Below are 16291 nucleotides of genomic sequence, written 5' to 3' on the forward strand. Positions count from 1 at the left end.
GCCGCAGAGACGAGAACTGAGGCTCCTCAGCCACTGGCCAGCTCCATGGTCCAAGTCGTATGAGTGGGGCCATCTTGGATCCTGCAGCCCAGTTGGGTCATCCCATCTGATATCATGTGATACAGAGATGAGCTCTGCCGGTTGAGCCCTGCTCCAATTCATAAACCATAGGGACCATGAGCAATCCGATGGTTACTGCTTCAAGCTACTGAGTTTTGGGGTGGTTGTCAGACAGCAATGTATAGCTTTTTATAGACAGAGAAAACTAGCACACAGAGAAGTTAACAACTTGCCTAAGTCACACAGCTAGTATCTGGCAGAAATGACTAGTGTAGCTCAGGAGCCCACACTCTTACCCCAACTTTGCTACACTGCCCCTCTCAACAAGTAAGGAACAGAGGTATTGTCCCCTCATGCAACCAAGGGAGCAAAGAGACCACAGATGCGGGTGATGCTGGATGCCACAGGTTGTGTAGAGATGTGAACACAAGGTCCTCAATGTCCAGGCTTTCACAGCTGGGATTTTCACTTGTCCTGAGGTCCAGACCCAGCACATACACCCTTCAACCAACCCTCAGGTTCAAAACAGATAGTCCCAGAGCCAAGGTTAGAACTTGCTCTCTAATTTACTGAGCCTCATTTGGAAGTCACAGGGCTGGAAGAATGCAGCTTCTTTGGCTCTGAGAGACAATCAACGTAGAGAAACTTGTTTCAAAAATATAATAAAAACTCATCGGGTTCCTTTGGCCATCACATAGCTCTTGCAACACCCCCTGGATGAGTTATGTGCAAATGAATCAGAAACACGTGCTCCAAGTAATCAGCGCAAGATGTACTGGGCAGATGGATTTCTAGTTTTGCCCTAACCAGACGTTTGAGAGAGTTGCTGGTATGCTCTGCCAAATTGCACCAGGGTGTGCCCATCCTGAGACAAACAGCCTCTTCCTTTTGTGTTAGGAATGGGAAATTTTGCATTCTGCTCCCTTTACCATTCAAAGGAAGTTGCCCAGCTGATGGTGAGCCTGGGCTGTGGCCTTGTGTGGTCCAAACACAAGATCAAGAGTGTGGCCTTCAATACCAGAGTATACTTGGGCTGCGGCAGGTCAAGTGTATCTTTCCTCTGGTGTGGAATGCCTAGAAGCACACCATTCGATTTATTCCATGCTACCACCATTACCCCAGTCTTTGCATATCTATCACAATAAAAGCATAATATGCTAATTAGACCAACATTCTTCTGGACGTTCTTCCAGCCTTCTGGACAAAGCTGGGGTTGTGAGGGAAGCCCGGGTCCCGGGTGCCTGCAGGTGGCTGGAGGGAAGCCCAGGTTCCTGGTGCCAGAGGAAAGCTGGTGCTGGCAGCTGGGGGAAGGAAGGCCTACTCCTGCACGAATTTTGTGCATCGGGCCTCTAGTGTATAAAGAATGATGAAATTTTTAGTAATCACCCAAAAAGAAAAAAAGAGAGAAGAAAATGAATGCATTGTATGTCTTGTATCATTGCTGTTTGCTAGAATGGATGGCTGCTGGGGAATGACAGTGACTGGGACCCACACACAACCCCGGAAGGACAAGTGCAGGAGGCGTGCACAGCTGGGGAGTGACAGGCTACTGAGCCTTGGAGACATACCCTTTCTCCTCTGCAGTCCCATCCCCCTCAGCCTGCAGACAGAACAACTGAACCTCAACAATCGTCTGCATGGCTGTTAAGGGTCTTGGAGGGGAGAAGCTGCCAAGAGCCAGGCAAGCCTGCAATTATGGTAATGAAATCAGTCTCTGGGTAGAAGATAAGGGGGAACATGCCCAATGGTTTTGGTATTCCATTTGTATTCAGACTGGAGTCAAAGGGATTGCCTAAACAAAACGTGCCCTGCAATTTCTCCAAGCTGGGAATAAAAACAATTTCATGTTTTAAGCTATTACCGTCAATATAATTCTTTTTCTTCCAAACTGGTACTCAGATCCAAACAAAATAGATTTGTTGCCTGGCCAGGCAATGAGTAGCAAAATACAAATTTACTCCAAAAACTATATCGATGACTAAATCGCAACAGTTTAGAGGTTTCTTTTTCCCCTTTAATTTCTAGCCACTGCCTCAACTGAATTAACAACAAAAAAACAAACAAAAAACCCCCACACAAACCTTAGGATCTGCCCTTCCCTGCAGTTAATGTGGAAACCTCATACTGATATCAAAAGAAGAAATCTAATCTTGAACCTGAAATTTCATAGGCATACAATTAAAAAGACTTAATGAGCATGATCAATGATTTCTCGAATGATGGGGATTAGTTTTATGTTTCCTGTTGCTCTCATTCTACTTACATGTTCTTTGGCATCAAAGAGTCCTTTTATAAAAATGTCTTGAACAATAATCGATGTGATGAGCTTAAGGTGTGGGAGTGAGCACAGCAGATTTCCAAGCTGATAAAGACTCGAGCTCTTACCGTCCTTTCTCTTCCTTGATGCACACAATTGAAGTATATAAGTACATTTGTTTTTTCTGGACTTTTCCACACCATGAACCAAGACAATAAAAGAAAGAAAACTCTTTCAAAATATCCAAGCCCAACTTCTGGCTGAGTCTCATCAGCTTCAAGAAACAGAGCTCTATGTCACTGCCAATTTGGGGAATTCTGTCCAAAATCCAGATGTGAGGATCCTAGGCAACACTACCAGTTGCTTTCTTCCTTTGGATAGTTAAAACATTTATTAAGAACATTTATTATACTTTCTCCTCAAAGCACTTTCTTAGGGAAACTAACACAAGTTTCAGTCTAACTGATAATAAACTACAAAATACAAAAGACTTGACCACCTGAACAAGAGAGAATCTTCTAGCTCGATGGTCCTGTAAGCCTTGTGAGCTTGGTGACTAGGCGGGCATGAGTCGGTAGTTCCCTGAGAGGTGAATTGATTCCACAGGAACACAGAGCATCCAGGGACAGTAAGATAGTCTCCAGCAAAGGATTAGGGCCCAGATTACATACCCTCCTTCCTTGACAATGTATATATATATATATATATATATATATATATATATATATATATCACAGGTGGTATTATCATTTTGATTTTTACAGGCAAGGAAACTGAGGCATATAGAGGTGGAGTAACCTGCATGAAACCACAGAGGTCAATGAGGAGTTGAACAATATAGGCTTGTCCCCATGGGTGTAAGGGCCCATGTCTTGGGCACAGAAATTTCTTTGATTGTTACTCAGCCAAACCTGTCATTCCAAGAGTATATTAGAGAAAAAAGGAGGAACTGAAATCAGAAGTAGAAGCCCATACAACAGTGAGAGCCCTGGCCAACTCATTTGATTGTATCTTGTGGCCCTCAAGAGGCCCATGGCCATGTAAATACATCTGTGCAAGAAAAAATAGGCCTTTAGATGACTATTTTTAAGTCTCTCTCAATGGAAGAAAAGAAATAAATATATTGGTTGAAATGAATACCAATCTCAGCTCGATCCAAAAAAGAGAAATAGTTGGTTGTGACTAGCTACCGTGGTAATGAACTGATGCAGTAAGCCTAATAATGAGTTTATTTTAGAGATTTTTGTCTTTGCTATCTGACCATCAGCTACAGACCGAAGCCCAGCCAAGGATATGAAAGTTCAAGTGTAACTTGTCCTGGGGGATCTCTTTTCTTTCCTGACTGATTTATTTTTTAAACAAAACCCTACCTCTAGTATTGTTTCAAATTTAATATGGAGATTGGGTTCAGGAGTTTGAGGCTATTTCTTTCTATTTTGCACATGGTTGTTTTTTCCCCTCACTCATTTCCACAGCCTGAAGCCAGTCTTTTACAACGGAGAGCCAGGCCCACTTGGAATGGAGGCCACCTGGCTTAGGGGCGTTTGAAAAAGCTCTACAAAGCAGGGCTTTTAAAAGGATTTCCCTTCCTAAAAGTCAAGAGGCCCAAGAGGGATGTGGCCTTTGCCTGGACTCAGCATTGTCACTTTGGAAAGGTGTGGGCTGTTTGGCCGGAGGGACAGTGGCCCCCAGCCCTGGGGCGTGGGAAATGCTTCCAGACACTGGAGGGGTTGGGGGTGGTTCAGAGAGAGGGGTATCGAATTCCTGTTCAGCTACCCGGCTCCAAGTCAGACATAAATAGGTGGGGGTGAAGGGCAGTTTGCCAGAGGAAGGGGGAGACAGGCCCAGGGCCCTGGCAGCGGAGGCCAACCCACTGAAGCGGCCTTCACCTGTCTTCACTCCACTCCCCAGGGAGAGAAAATGCTTTCAGGGGACCACGGTGACCAGCAGGGCTGTCTGCTTGGCTGAATCAGCCTGTGTCAAACCAGTGGATTTCAACAAAAGAGGAGTGCTTGCAGGAAGGAGCGAGAGCTGCCAACGCGGAAACCATCACCCCCTTTTAGGAAGTACCTCATCTTTTAAAAGACCACCAGGGAATTGGTTTACTCAAGGGCAGTGGTGCATGGGGCCAGCACTGTGCCTGTGTGTGTGTGTGTGTGTGCGCACACATGCGCGTGCCCACCCCTGTGTATGTGCATTCACACACACTTACACGCAGACCTAGGGCAGGGGCTCCCACGGGTAGCAGCTGCTTCGTTCTTTGACCATCTTTCTGAGTGACGGACATTAACCTTTTGTGGTCTAGAAAGAGGAGGCCAGAAACGCAGCTCGATTTTCTTTTCTCTAGGGCAGTGGTTCTCAACCTTCCTAATGCCGCGACCCTTTAATACAGTTCCTCATGTTGGGTGACCCCCAATTTCATTGTTACAAATTGAACATAATTAAAGCATAGTGATTAATCACAAAAACAATATGTAATTATATATGTGTTTTCCGATGGTCTTAGGTGACCCCTGTGAAAGGGTCATTCGACCCCCAAAGGGGTCGTGACCCACAGGTTGAGAACCACTGCTCTAGGGCCAACAGGCCATTTGATCAATAAAACACAGGCCACCCCACCCTCTGCACTTCCTGTGGAAGGTTAACAGAAGCAGGGATTGTGCAAAGAGACAGGCACTCCCCCAACTGGACAGTGGGCAAAAAGATGGTGTTGGCCTACTCTTTTGGGATTTTTTTTTACTTTCATGGTATCTGGGTTGGAGTTTTCTTAATTTTTTAAGCCATTCTGCCAACAACCCTGATATTGGAGCTATGGGGAACCTATGTTCTTAGGGGCCATGGTGAGTTTTGCTGTTCAAAGGGTAACTCGAAAGTCTGGGACCTCCTGGGCATGGCCCTGTTCCTCTTCCTACCCTGTGCTCCAAAGCATTTCTCTCAGAAGCAGCACCTGGAGGTAAATTTCTTGCTCCGGGGCTGGGGGAGGGGGATGATGGAGGGGGTAAGACAGAGTGAGAACAAAGCACCGATTGTTACGTTTCACCGGTTCTAAGTCTATATGAACAGGTGGCTGGGGGTCTCAGAGGGGAGGAGGGTAAGTAATTTCCGCTTGTACTATCTCTGCAGCCACAGCTTTGTGACAGCACGTGGGGAAGCTGCATTTGCTAAAAGTCCAGAAGCCTTTGCCAGAGGGAACCAGGTGTGGCCTCCTCATAATTCGTCATCCACTCAATTCTCTGCTTCCTCGTCTCTCTGGTTTTCTCCCTACCTGGGAGCTCCAGCAGCCCCCTCGGTCCTCAGGAAGCCAGGCGAAACCATTCTGAAGAATTCTTTACCTCCCATCCGGCTAAACAACACAGCTTAAGATGGTCAAAATGAATAGCAACCTGGACTGCTCTCTGGAGCTCACGCACAGCTCTGCCGTGTGAGCTGCAGGGGGCTCAGCACTGCGCAGTCGCCTTTTTCTTCTCTTTGGAAAAGTCATGTGGGTTTCCCAGCTCCATGGATCCCCACTGCCTTTACACCACTGTTCTTCCCTAACATTTAGGTAATATTTTTAAAAGAGTCCCTGTGCGGTCTATGGAATATGGGGATTTCCTGATGGGTGAATTTATCTGGGAGAGAGAAAGAGGATCCTGAGAAGTTTGGTTCTTAGGGGAAGCCCAAGTACTTAGAAACATGTCTGTGAGGGGAAGCATTCCTAAGGCCTGGTGTTCCCCTGCATCCAGGCATATTCTCATAACTTTACATTAGCCGTTTTAAACTCTATTACACTCATAGCTCAGTCCTTAGCAATAAGATCCACAGTGACATGTCCCGCCTCTGGAGAAAAATTGTGAGCCATAGAAGGTCTAAAGTTGTTCCAGGCATGGCCTAAGCACCTTGGGGGTAAGGGCAGTCTGGTCCCATAAAATCTATGAACAAGGAAAAATCACTCCCTGTGGATAAATGCATGATGGAAAGTGATGTTGAGCAACAATAAGGAGATGTCTGGGCTTTTTCTTTTTTCCCCCAATCTGCACCTCCCCCAAGTGGATCCATTGTTTTTTAGCAGAGAGCCAAGTGGCCAGTTCCTGGAGAGAGGGCAGTGGAGCAAAAGGCCTGCTTTTCCAATTAATCAATGAGCACAATGCAAGACTCATCAGACATATTAATTGGGGCATGCAGCGATTTCTGTGCACGGGTTGTCAAAGAGCGACCTCCAAACCATTGTCTACCTCTGTACCATCAACCCTGACTGCCCTGCCCTACATCTGCCCATCTATTCAGTCTGTGCACCATGGAACATAGCGATTTTCCCCTCTGTCTCCATGATCCCTTATCTCCCACACAGTCTTTGGTGGTAGCTGGGATTTTCACACCTATGTCATCTCCTGGAGGAAAAAGGCCTTACATTTCTTAATTTCTCAGAACCTAACCCAGCGTTTTTAATGCACTAGGGGTTGGCCTACGTATTCTAATTGAGGTGTAATCCCAGGGGTATTGGGTAGTCACCAGGACACTGGTGTTATAAGCAAAGCAACTCTGATCAAGGAAACCTGATCTAAAATGGTGTCATGGAGAGAGGGTCCGTCTTGAGGGAGAGAGACGATTAACTTAATTAAGAACCAATTCCTCTGGGGTCAGGTTCAGGAAGCTTCTGCCATGTAAACTCAGGCAGAGAGGAAAAATCAGGAAAAGCTGTCCCTCCCCAAATAGAAAGAATTAAGAGCAAAGCTGAAGAGTAGGGAAGAAGGCAAGAGAGAAGAGAATGGGAGCTGCACGGGCCCAGGTTGCCCAGGAGAAAGCACCTCTCTCAGCTCTCATGGGACCACCTCTGGGAGAAACAGAGGGAGATCCAAGCAGAATGGAAACGTAGAAGCTCGTCCCTGAAACACAAATTGGTGGGGTGAGTATTCCCGAGAGCCGGAGAGACTGGATTTGAGCCCCCAACTACCGTTTACGAGCCGCGTGACCTTGGGCACACCAGAGTAACTTCCTGAGGCCTGACTGCCTGGCTGACAGTTTTGAAAAAGTGACATGTGCTTCATCAGGGTGTTGGGAGAGTCCATTCGGATCAACATCTGCTTGGTAGTCTATGGTGCTATTTTGGTGGCGGTGAATAGTATCTTTTTCAACCCCAGGCACCCCTTTGAATAGCCTCCTATTTCCCTCAGCTCCACCCCATTCCACCTTGGTGGTGTGCGTTCATCTCTCTTAGGAATGTCTGTTCTCACCTCCCTTCTTATCAAAAAATTCTTTATCGGCCATTTACACTTTGGAGCCACTGCAGTGTTGTCACCTCCTGAAGGCATTTCTGGTGTCCAACGCAAGCTAGAGAGGCATGTGAGGGAGAGGGCCTGCCTGGGCACCTGTGAAATCATGCGATGATTTGCCTCATTTACTCACATGCTGGATTGGCCCTTTCCACAGCTACCATATTTCTTCAATGTCAGGGCATATTATTTTGTGTGGTTTTTACATTTTAATGCCTCTGATATAAGACTGTATCTTATAATCATCGGTTTGTCATAATTTAATAAGCAATGTTTTCTTTTTTTTAGGGGTTTATCAAATAATGGTGTATCTCACAATCAAGGGTGTTACGTAGACGAAATACACGACTATTCTTACAGAGATAACATGATCATAAGCAGGAGTCATTAAGGGGTTAACAAGAAAAGTGAGGAAAGGCAGGGGTTGCTTTGAAATCAGGTCAGGCAACAAAGAGTTGGACTGTTCCATTTTCTTGCACTTTTCAGCTGCTGAGCCTTACCTGGATATTTGGATTCTGCCCATTGATATCAGCTTTGGAAAGATCTGGAAAGTTTGGTAGATCAAGGAGGAAAGATCTTGGACCATCTCTCTGCAATGAAGGGTGCCCAGCCTCCGGCTGGAATCTTTGTCTAGAGAGCGGCTGGTGTGCCGCCTGGTGGTCCAGATGCTCCCCGGGTGCTTCTTTGGAGAAAGGAAAGCTGCTTTCTGATGTAGAGTCACTTTCCAAATTGAGGTTATTCTAAAACAAACAAGAAAATGAACGAATAAATAGGGTACGATTTTAAAACATCACCCTTAACAGTCTATTAAATTCGGGAACAATTGCAGTGGCTGGAATGAAGCCAGGATGGTATTCCCAACTCATTTTCATTCCCCTGTGGTTTAATTTCTCCATCTTCAATAATTGAGTTATAAATCATCGGGCAATTTCTTCCAGCCTGCTTCTTGGCAATTTTCTGAAGGTAAATGAGTTACGGGTTATGTATTCAACATCAAGCACATCAACACAAAAGTACTATTTTGAAGGACAGTAGGTGCTCATTTAGAATTGAAGTCAAATTATGGCTTCCTTTCACAGCTTCAACTGATTAACCACTGCGGCTTGAGTTATCATCCTATAGTCCAGAGTTTGTTTCTTTGGTGTGGGTCATGGAGCAAAAGATTTGACCAAACTGAATAAAATACTTGAGCCAAATCATTGATTATATGCATTCATCCATTCACTCATCTCTTCTTCCTTCCTTCCTTCCTTCCTTCCTTCCTTCCTTCCTTCCTTCCTTCCTTCCTCCTTCCTTCCTCCCTTCCATCCATCCAATCAACAAATGCCAACCACATGCTAGGCACAGGAGATACAACCATAAACAAGGCAGACATGGGCCCTATTCTCTTGGAGTGTACATCTAGTTGAAAGATATAAACAATAAATATATGGAGAAATCAATAAAATCAGTTCAGAGAGTGGTGACTGCTAAGAAGAAAAGAAAGAAGAAAATGATAGAGAGCAGCTGGGGACACTGTTAGGTAGCTAGGGGATGTGTCTGAGAAGGTGACATCTGGCATGAGACTTGAACAAGAGAAGAAGGCATCCTGCAAAGATCTGGGTGGAGGACCTTCTAGTAGAAGGAATAACAAGCAAGACAGTCCTGAGGTGGGGATAAACGTGGCTCATTTGAAGGACAGAAAGCAGGCCAGTGAGGCTGGTATGGAGCGAAGGAGGGGAGAACAGCATGAGATGAAGATGAAGAGATGGGGGAGGCTGAAAAAAAAGTGGCAAAATGGCATTCTAAAATTTTAATGTCTTTTTTTCTGAAAAGTGCAAGCCTGTTGTTTTCCCCAGCTAGTGAAAAATGTCTCTATTTAGTTGTCACTTGGGGGAAATTTTTCCAGTGACTGAAGTGTAGAAATTGCTGGACTTCTTTCCCAAACCAGCCCTTCTCCTCGCATTCTCTCTGGACCTTGTGTTGGAGGCTCCCTCCATCCCTTCGGGGATGGCATGTTCATGTTTACTGGTGGAGGGAGATGTGAAGATAGAATTTCACCAACCCTTGGGTCCGTGGTTAATGTCCTTGTTATTCTTGGGCATGTTTTGGGGTTTGGAGCGTATATTCCAGCACACTGTCTCCACACGCACTCCCCGCCCCCACCACAGTGCTTCTGACCCAGCCAAAGGGTTATGTGTGGTATCAAAACACTCCTGACACTGAGTCCCCAAGGTCAAGCATGGACTGAGGATGAAACTCATGCAGCAGATAAATATCTTCTTAGAGAGCAAACGTGATGGAAGGGATTGTTCTGTATCTCCAACAGAAATGCGACTGAGGAATAAACTCGCTGGTACAGAAACCAGCTTTGTGGATGTTTCAAGAGGCCAAGAAGAGGATTGGGATAGACAGCATGTCTGCGGTCTCCTCTTTAAAACATGAAGTTGCAGAGGGTTTGCTGAATGCTCTCAGCATGTTTTTGCTTGCCCTCTCCTTCTGCCCAGGAGATGTGGGTGGGGGCAGTGTCTTGGTTAACCTTTTCAGCAACCTTTCTGCCATAGTTTTTGTCTCCTGGCACATCCTTGTAGAGGGAGTTGCCCTGGCTTGAGAGAAAGATGAGAGAGAGAGAGAGAGAGAGAGAGAGAGAGAGAGAGAGAGAGAGAGAGAGAGAGAGAACACACACTACATGTCTTTCCTCAACATAATAACTATCACAGTCCAATGAGAGATAACTAAATGTGATTGTTACCTTGCTTTTCCCTAACCCTAAAACTCCCCAACAGTGTTAGTGAGGACAGTGGATTCTCAAGGAAAATTTCTTGCGCAGGCTTTGGGAATGCAAGTCTCAGAAGGGGGCCAAGATTTGCTTGCCAGTTGCTTGGGGGATCCCCGGCAAACCTAGCCTTAACTGCACTGCAGCAACTCGGAGTTGCTCCTTCATTGGGTTAAAAATGAAGCTCTCTTTCTTTTTCCCTGTGATGAAGTACTCTTTCTCCTACTGAACATACTTTAGAAGAAGAGATAAGAAATGTATTTTTGCTGCTATTTGGCATTTTGCTTAGATAGCTGATAAAACAAGAATCGCATCTGATTGGTTCCTTGATCTGGCTCTGGAATTTTTCCTGGTACGCAATACTCCACCACAGAGTGATCCTGGCTCAGCCATGGACCAAGAAAACCCTTCAACGTCTCTGTGGCTCAATGATCCCCCATGTAAAACAGAGCAGATTATATGGAGAGTCCTGCACCCTCCCAGCAGGATGGGCAAGATAACTCAGGGTGGGCTGTATCTACACATGAAAAGACAAATAGAGAGTTAGGCGATTGGCTGGACAATTCAGGCCACAAGCGCCTCTGCCGGGAAGAGACTGGAGCTAAAGTATGTTTTGGCTTGAGTTAGGCATGCAATTGTGGCCTTTCTCCATCTTTCTCCAATCCTCCCCTCTCCCTGCCCGCCCTCCCCCACCCTAAGCTCAGTATTTATAAAGGATTTGGCAGATGGGAAGTAATAAGAAATGCTAATCACATTCTCTGACTATTGAATTACTCTTGCATCTCTACCAAAACATATTTATCTAGAAAGCCTGGTTTCCTGCAACTGCATGACCCCAGACTCTTCAGAAACTGGAATTCCTAGGATGGGGAAGGTACCTTAGCATGGCTCACATAACATGAAACTCAACTTTATTCAATCAATAACAAGATTCTGGAGTAGCCTTTATTTTGATGGTATAGATTTTAAATCTGGGCTGGGAGATGAGAGACTGGATCTACCAATAATGCAGGGAGAGGTCTTTCAGCCTTTCTAGAGGATGTTTTCCCATTGATTTTTAGGGAGCGTGGTGAGGGAAAGGGAAAGACAGAGAGAGAAACATCTATGTGAGAGAGACACATCAATTGGTTGCCTCCGGCACATTCCCCACCAGGGCTGGGGATGGGGCTTGCAACCGTGGTACATGCCCATGGCCAGAATGGAACCCAGGAGCCTTCAGTCCGAGGGCTGACACTCTATCCACTGAGCCAAACTGGCTAGGGCTTTTCATCCTTTCTTAAGGACACACTGCACATTTTTCTTCCAGAGGTCCCAGTGGAGGTCTTCCCTGATGGGCAGCACTCATCTCTCACCAAGCTCACTCACTGGGTGTTCCACTTAAATGATACTATCAGAGTGAAGATCCTCAGGAAGTGTGTATCTCAAAGTAAAGATTTAAATAGTTGTGCTTTACTCAGGAAGGCAAACATCCTTTCTTGAAGACAATAGCTTAGGAAAGTCTAAGAAGCAAAGAAAAAAAATGCCACCGCTCTTCCCAAAGTGCTGCAGGATTCATTTCGCCTAAATTCAAGTGACATGAGGGAGGTTTGCTTAGTTTAGGAACATATTTCTTTACCCACAATGTGTCTTTGGCTTGACCTTTAATCTGTGACAGTGCTATGGCTCCAGTAGCAGTGTTCTCTCTGCAACTCTAATTTGAGAGCTGTGACTGCCAATAAAAAGAGAAACAGAAGAACTGAGGCCATTATATGGTTTCTACAAAGACACTGTTCAAGTGATGAGGTCGTTGATGCACAGTGGCCAAATTATCCAGCCACCGCTGATGCTCCCCATCTCTGTGCATTATTTTACAGCTTATTCTTATCTAAAATAGGAATAAACTAATAATAACATAGGCTTCATGCTCATGTATGTTGCCTTGGATGGCAGTATTGTGGCAGACATTGCGATTGCCTACCCAATATGCATTCCTCCCATTCTCACTCAGTGTTTGTGTAGGTGACACAGTGTTGGTTGAAACTATAGTTCCCAGCATCCAATGCAGCCAGGGATGACGATGTGACACAATCCTGCCCAATGAGATGTAAGTGGAAGGTGCTGGATGGTACTGCTAATTGGAGGCAGAATCAGTTTGTCTTTTACCTTTCTCTCTTCCACCTTCTCCTGCTTGAAATGTGGATATAAATGCTCGAATGGAATGAGGATGAAGTCTGAAGGGAAAGATGGAGGGGCCTGGGTCCCTGAGGGCATTGTAGAGTCATCATCATACCAGTCGTGGAATGGTGATCTCTGAACTTCTTTTACCCCTATCATCAACACTGATGTTAACCTTGACAATGTTATAGCACCAGTACCAGTTTCTTATTGTGACTCTAACTCTAATTTGATTATCAATAAAAAAGGGAGAAGCCCTGTTTAACTAAGTGACTCAAGGTGGAGGTCTGTGCTGTTGGCAATGGGACACAATCACCAGATGATGAGGTACTCACAGGGCAGTCAGTGAATCACGGTGAACTTCACCATGGTAGCCAGGCTACGGATGCTCAGCTCTGCTGCTAACGTCCCTAATACCCTATGCCAGCTCGGCCATCTATACCCTTCTCCATACACATTCAGAATCTTCTCACTGTTCCAGCCTCTACTCAAACCTATTACTCACTATGCAGTGTAATATTTCCTTTCATTTGTCCTAAAATACTATCATTAAATTTCAAGGAGTTCGCCCTTGCTAAAAGGAACCAGAGCTCCTTGGAAAAATAAATGGCTGATTCCAGAGCTTGGGGTGGAAAGTATAGGTGATACTTAATTGGGAAGGAAGCTTTCAGTGACTAACAGTGTCCTCTTTAAAGAACTCAGGAACCAGCTTAAAGGGGCCCCACTGCATAAAGATTAAACAATTTGGGCCTCAAAACAAAAGGTTTGTGGTTGACTAGCACACATTGAATTGATGAAACCCCCTGAGCTTACTCACAAAAGAGAGAAAGATAGAAAAGCTATTTTCACCATTCAAGGTAGGAATGATAATACTCCTTACTTTGAACATTGATATTAAAAAGAAAGGAAGGTTTTCTCGAGGAAATACTATTTGAACTGAGCCTGAAAAGATGAGTGAAAGTGAAGAAGATGAAGACAACAGAGCGGAGGAGGGTGGGCCAGTGAATATTGTGTGTGAACGGATACGGCGGGGGCAGAGTCCCCAGGTCCTGGCATGGCCTGGTACAAGGACCCAAAGGATATCAAAGATGGAATGGAGTGGGTGGTAGGACCTAGGTCACTGCTTAGTAAGAGATCACTGAGTTAAAGAATATAAATGCCAGGCCCAACATGACATCTCGACCCACCAGCTGTTGATCTGAAAACTTCCCATCATAGTGTGTTGTGACTTTTCCATGAGCCACCACTTTCCTGGTGGCATTTCCTGGGTCATTGGAGGCTTGTTGAAGCTGTCCGTGCTGGGATCTCTTCCCTCCTTCGCTCTCAAAAGCTGGCCCTAAATACCCCGGGGAAAGCCCCGCCAAGTTGAACTAAAAGAGAAAACCTGTCATCTGTAGACTGAGTACAGTTTTTAAGATGACAAGCCCAGGTGCTTTATTGTTGAAGTCCTTTCTCCCCAGGACACCACTGGCCCAAGACCAAGGATGCCCAACCACTGCCTCCAGCCACTGCACGAAGCTGCTCATTTTGGCTATCCTTGTGACCAAGGTGGAGCACCACAGCCACATCAAGGTCAAAGCGGTCGCAATGGTCAGTGTTCCCAGCTAGTCATTTGGCACTGACAGAGGGAGAGGGAGGGGGTCCTTGGAGAACCAAGCCACAGGACAAATTAGGGTGATCAACTCCAGGGGTGAGATCAAGTTGGGAAAGAGGCCATGACATCCATCTTTGGGAAAAGTGCATTAAGCATCATTGTCTCATTCTGCAGACCCACTCGCCCTGTTCTGCAAACAGCAACCAAAGGCTGGTGTGTGAAACAGGCCTGATCAGATCACTTCCAGAACCTCCAGAAGAGGCACAGACTAGCAACAGTGTAGCCGCCTAGGACAGTTTTAGTGCTTCTTAAAAAACGGCTGTGGTAAGTATTCCCACATTAGCACAACCAGGCAGACTTCTTGGAGGCAGACGGGATGGCGGATTTCTTCTGGAGGCTAAAGAACAGGCCATATCTGCAATCTCAAACCCCACACCCTCCAATTCCCCAAGCTCAGGAGGCACCCAATAAGTACTAGTTGATGATAATGATGGCCACAGGCCTAGTTAGATTTTATTTTAATTAGACTCAGGCTATAGGCCTCATTACCCCTCATGTGGCTTTTATGTGGGATTCTAAAGAAAAAAAAAATCCGGAATCCTCTATTGAAGATATTAAAGAAGATATTATTAGCAATGCTTTTGGTCTCATAGACTTTGAACAACAAACAACAGAGATTATAATTAACGTCACTGCAGCCTCTCTCCTTAAAACATACTAACAATATAGCTAATTAGCAATATGTCCTCATTTGGGGCTGGACATCTGCATATTATTATCGACAATGCTTGTTTCCTTTTTCCAGATTAAAGGAAGCCATACTGCACCCAGGCATATGGCTGTGCTCCTTCCACATTAAAACACTCTGTTTTCTTCTACCCACGATAAACACTCAGGGCTTTATCTGTGCTGGGCATCGATTTTTGTCTGGAACACTTCCACATGTATAAAAATAAGTTCAAGAATGCCATTGGTGGTGTTTCAAAGGGAAGAGCAAACGTTTCTCTGTTTGGGGAGATAAAAGAATAAAAGGGCACACTGATTATCTTTACACATGATTGGGGAGCAAGCGCCCCTAGGAAGAGACAACCAGGAGAGAGAACAAAATGAATTGCAGACCATAAAATCTGCTTTCACAGGGGGAACACTTGTTCTGAGGGCTCAGGGCCGTCACGTAGGAGTGGCAGTAGGGGGTGGTGGAGGCTCATTCTGCAAAGAAGTAAGCAGGAGCCATGGGGAGAACCAAGCACTCTTAAATACACAGGTGCAAGGTTGGCCACCTCCTGCTCTCTCTACCTGTGTGTGATGGACTCACTGAGCAAATATCAATGGCTCTATTTTATAGGAAGGATGGGCATGCAAACTCCTGGCCAAGGAGAAATGGCCAGAAATGTGCTTTAGTCTTTGCTGTGGGAACCTGAAGCCAATTCTGGGAGCCGGTGACACCGGCACATCATGCGTCAAGAATGCAGGAGGCTTGCGTCTTGGTTGGCCAGGGAGCCTTCTGTGACTAATAGCTGAGGAATCTCTCATTAGAGTGGCAGAATGTATCATAAGAATGTTTATTTTAGGGCTTGGGAATGACCCTGCTTATGAGCTCAGTGGACACTTTAGAAGGAATGAAGAATGGTCAACTCCTTGCATCTGGGCAGGGAGCTGGTTCACAGGGGACGGGGCCACTAGTGTGGGCCGCCCAGCCCTGTGCTTCTTTCTTAACTGAAGGCTCTGGGGGCCGGCTGACTAAATGGGAGTCAACACCCCACTGGCTCGCCTGGGATACTTCTGTAAACAGCTTTGATCTTGAAAATGTGTGGATTATTGGTGATTTTTCAAGTTGTGCCTTCTCCACTGCTGGCAAAGAAATCAGAGGGGGCCGTCTCCAGGACCCATTTCCTTTATGTCCCGTGAGGCTAAAGAATGAACAGAAAAGAAACATGAACTAGTCTTTCAAGTCTAAGAAAACATGTAAGTAGAATACAAGGGTGGAAAGCCAAGCTGGCCAAAGAAAACTGTACTCATCATCTAAGACATCCTTGCAAATGTAAGAGGATGAAAAAAATTGTATTTTCCAGAACTCTTCTCAGGGGAAATGGTGGGCTTGCCTAGAAAGAACACTTTAATAGATCTCCTGGGGTGTGAGACAAACCCTCTTCAAGAGTGTGCTAAGGGAGGGCTTTGTCTGCTGTGAGGGGGATCTGAATTGGAGGGCAGAGCTAACT

At 45.6% G+C, this 16291-nt stretch overlaps 1 protein-coding gene across 1 annotated transcript in view; it reads right to left on the reverse strand.

The window, feature by feature from the left end:
- ISM1 (isthmin 1) overlaps positions 1 to 16291 on the reverse strand; it is a gene marked incomplete at its 5' end in the record, with an annotated part of 74790 nt that overhangs the window by 17585 nt on the left and 40914 nt on the right. The window contains one exon of the mRNA XM_081097511.1: positions 8070 to 8309. Within this exon, the coding sequence (XP_080953637.1) occupies positions 8070 to 8309 (240 nt within the window). The remainder of the gene's footprint in view (positions 1 to 8069; positions 8310 to 16291) is intronic.

Source organism: Myotis nattereri (genome assembly GCF_964212035.1).
Source record: "Myotis nattereri genome assembly, chromosome: 8".
Classification (NCBI taxonomy): domain Eukaryota; kingdom Metazoa; phylum Chordata; class Mammalia; order Chiroptera; family Vespertilionidae; genus Myotis; species Myotis nattereri.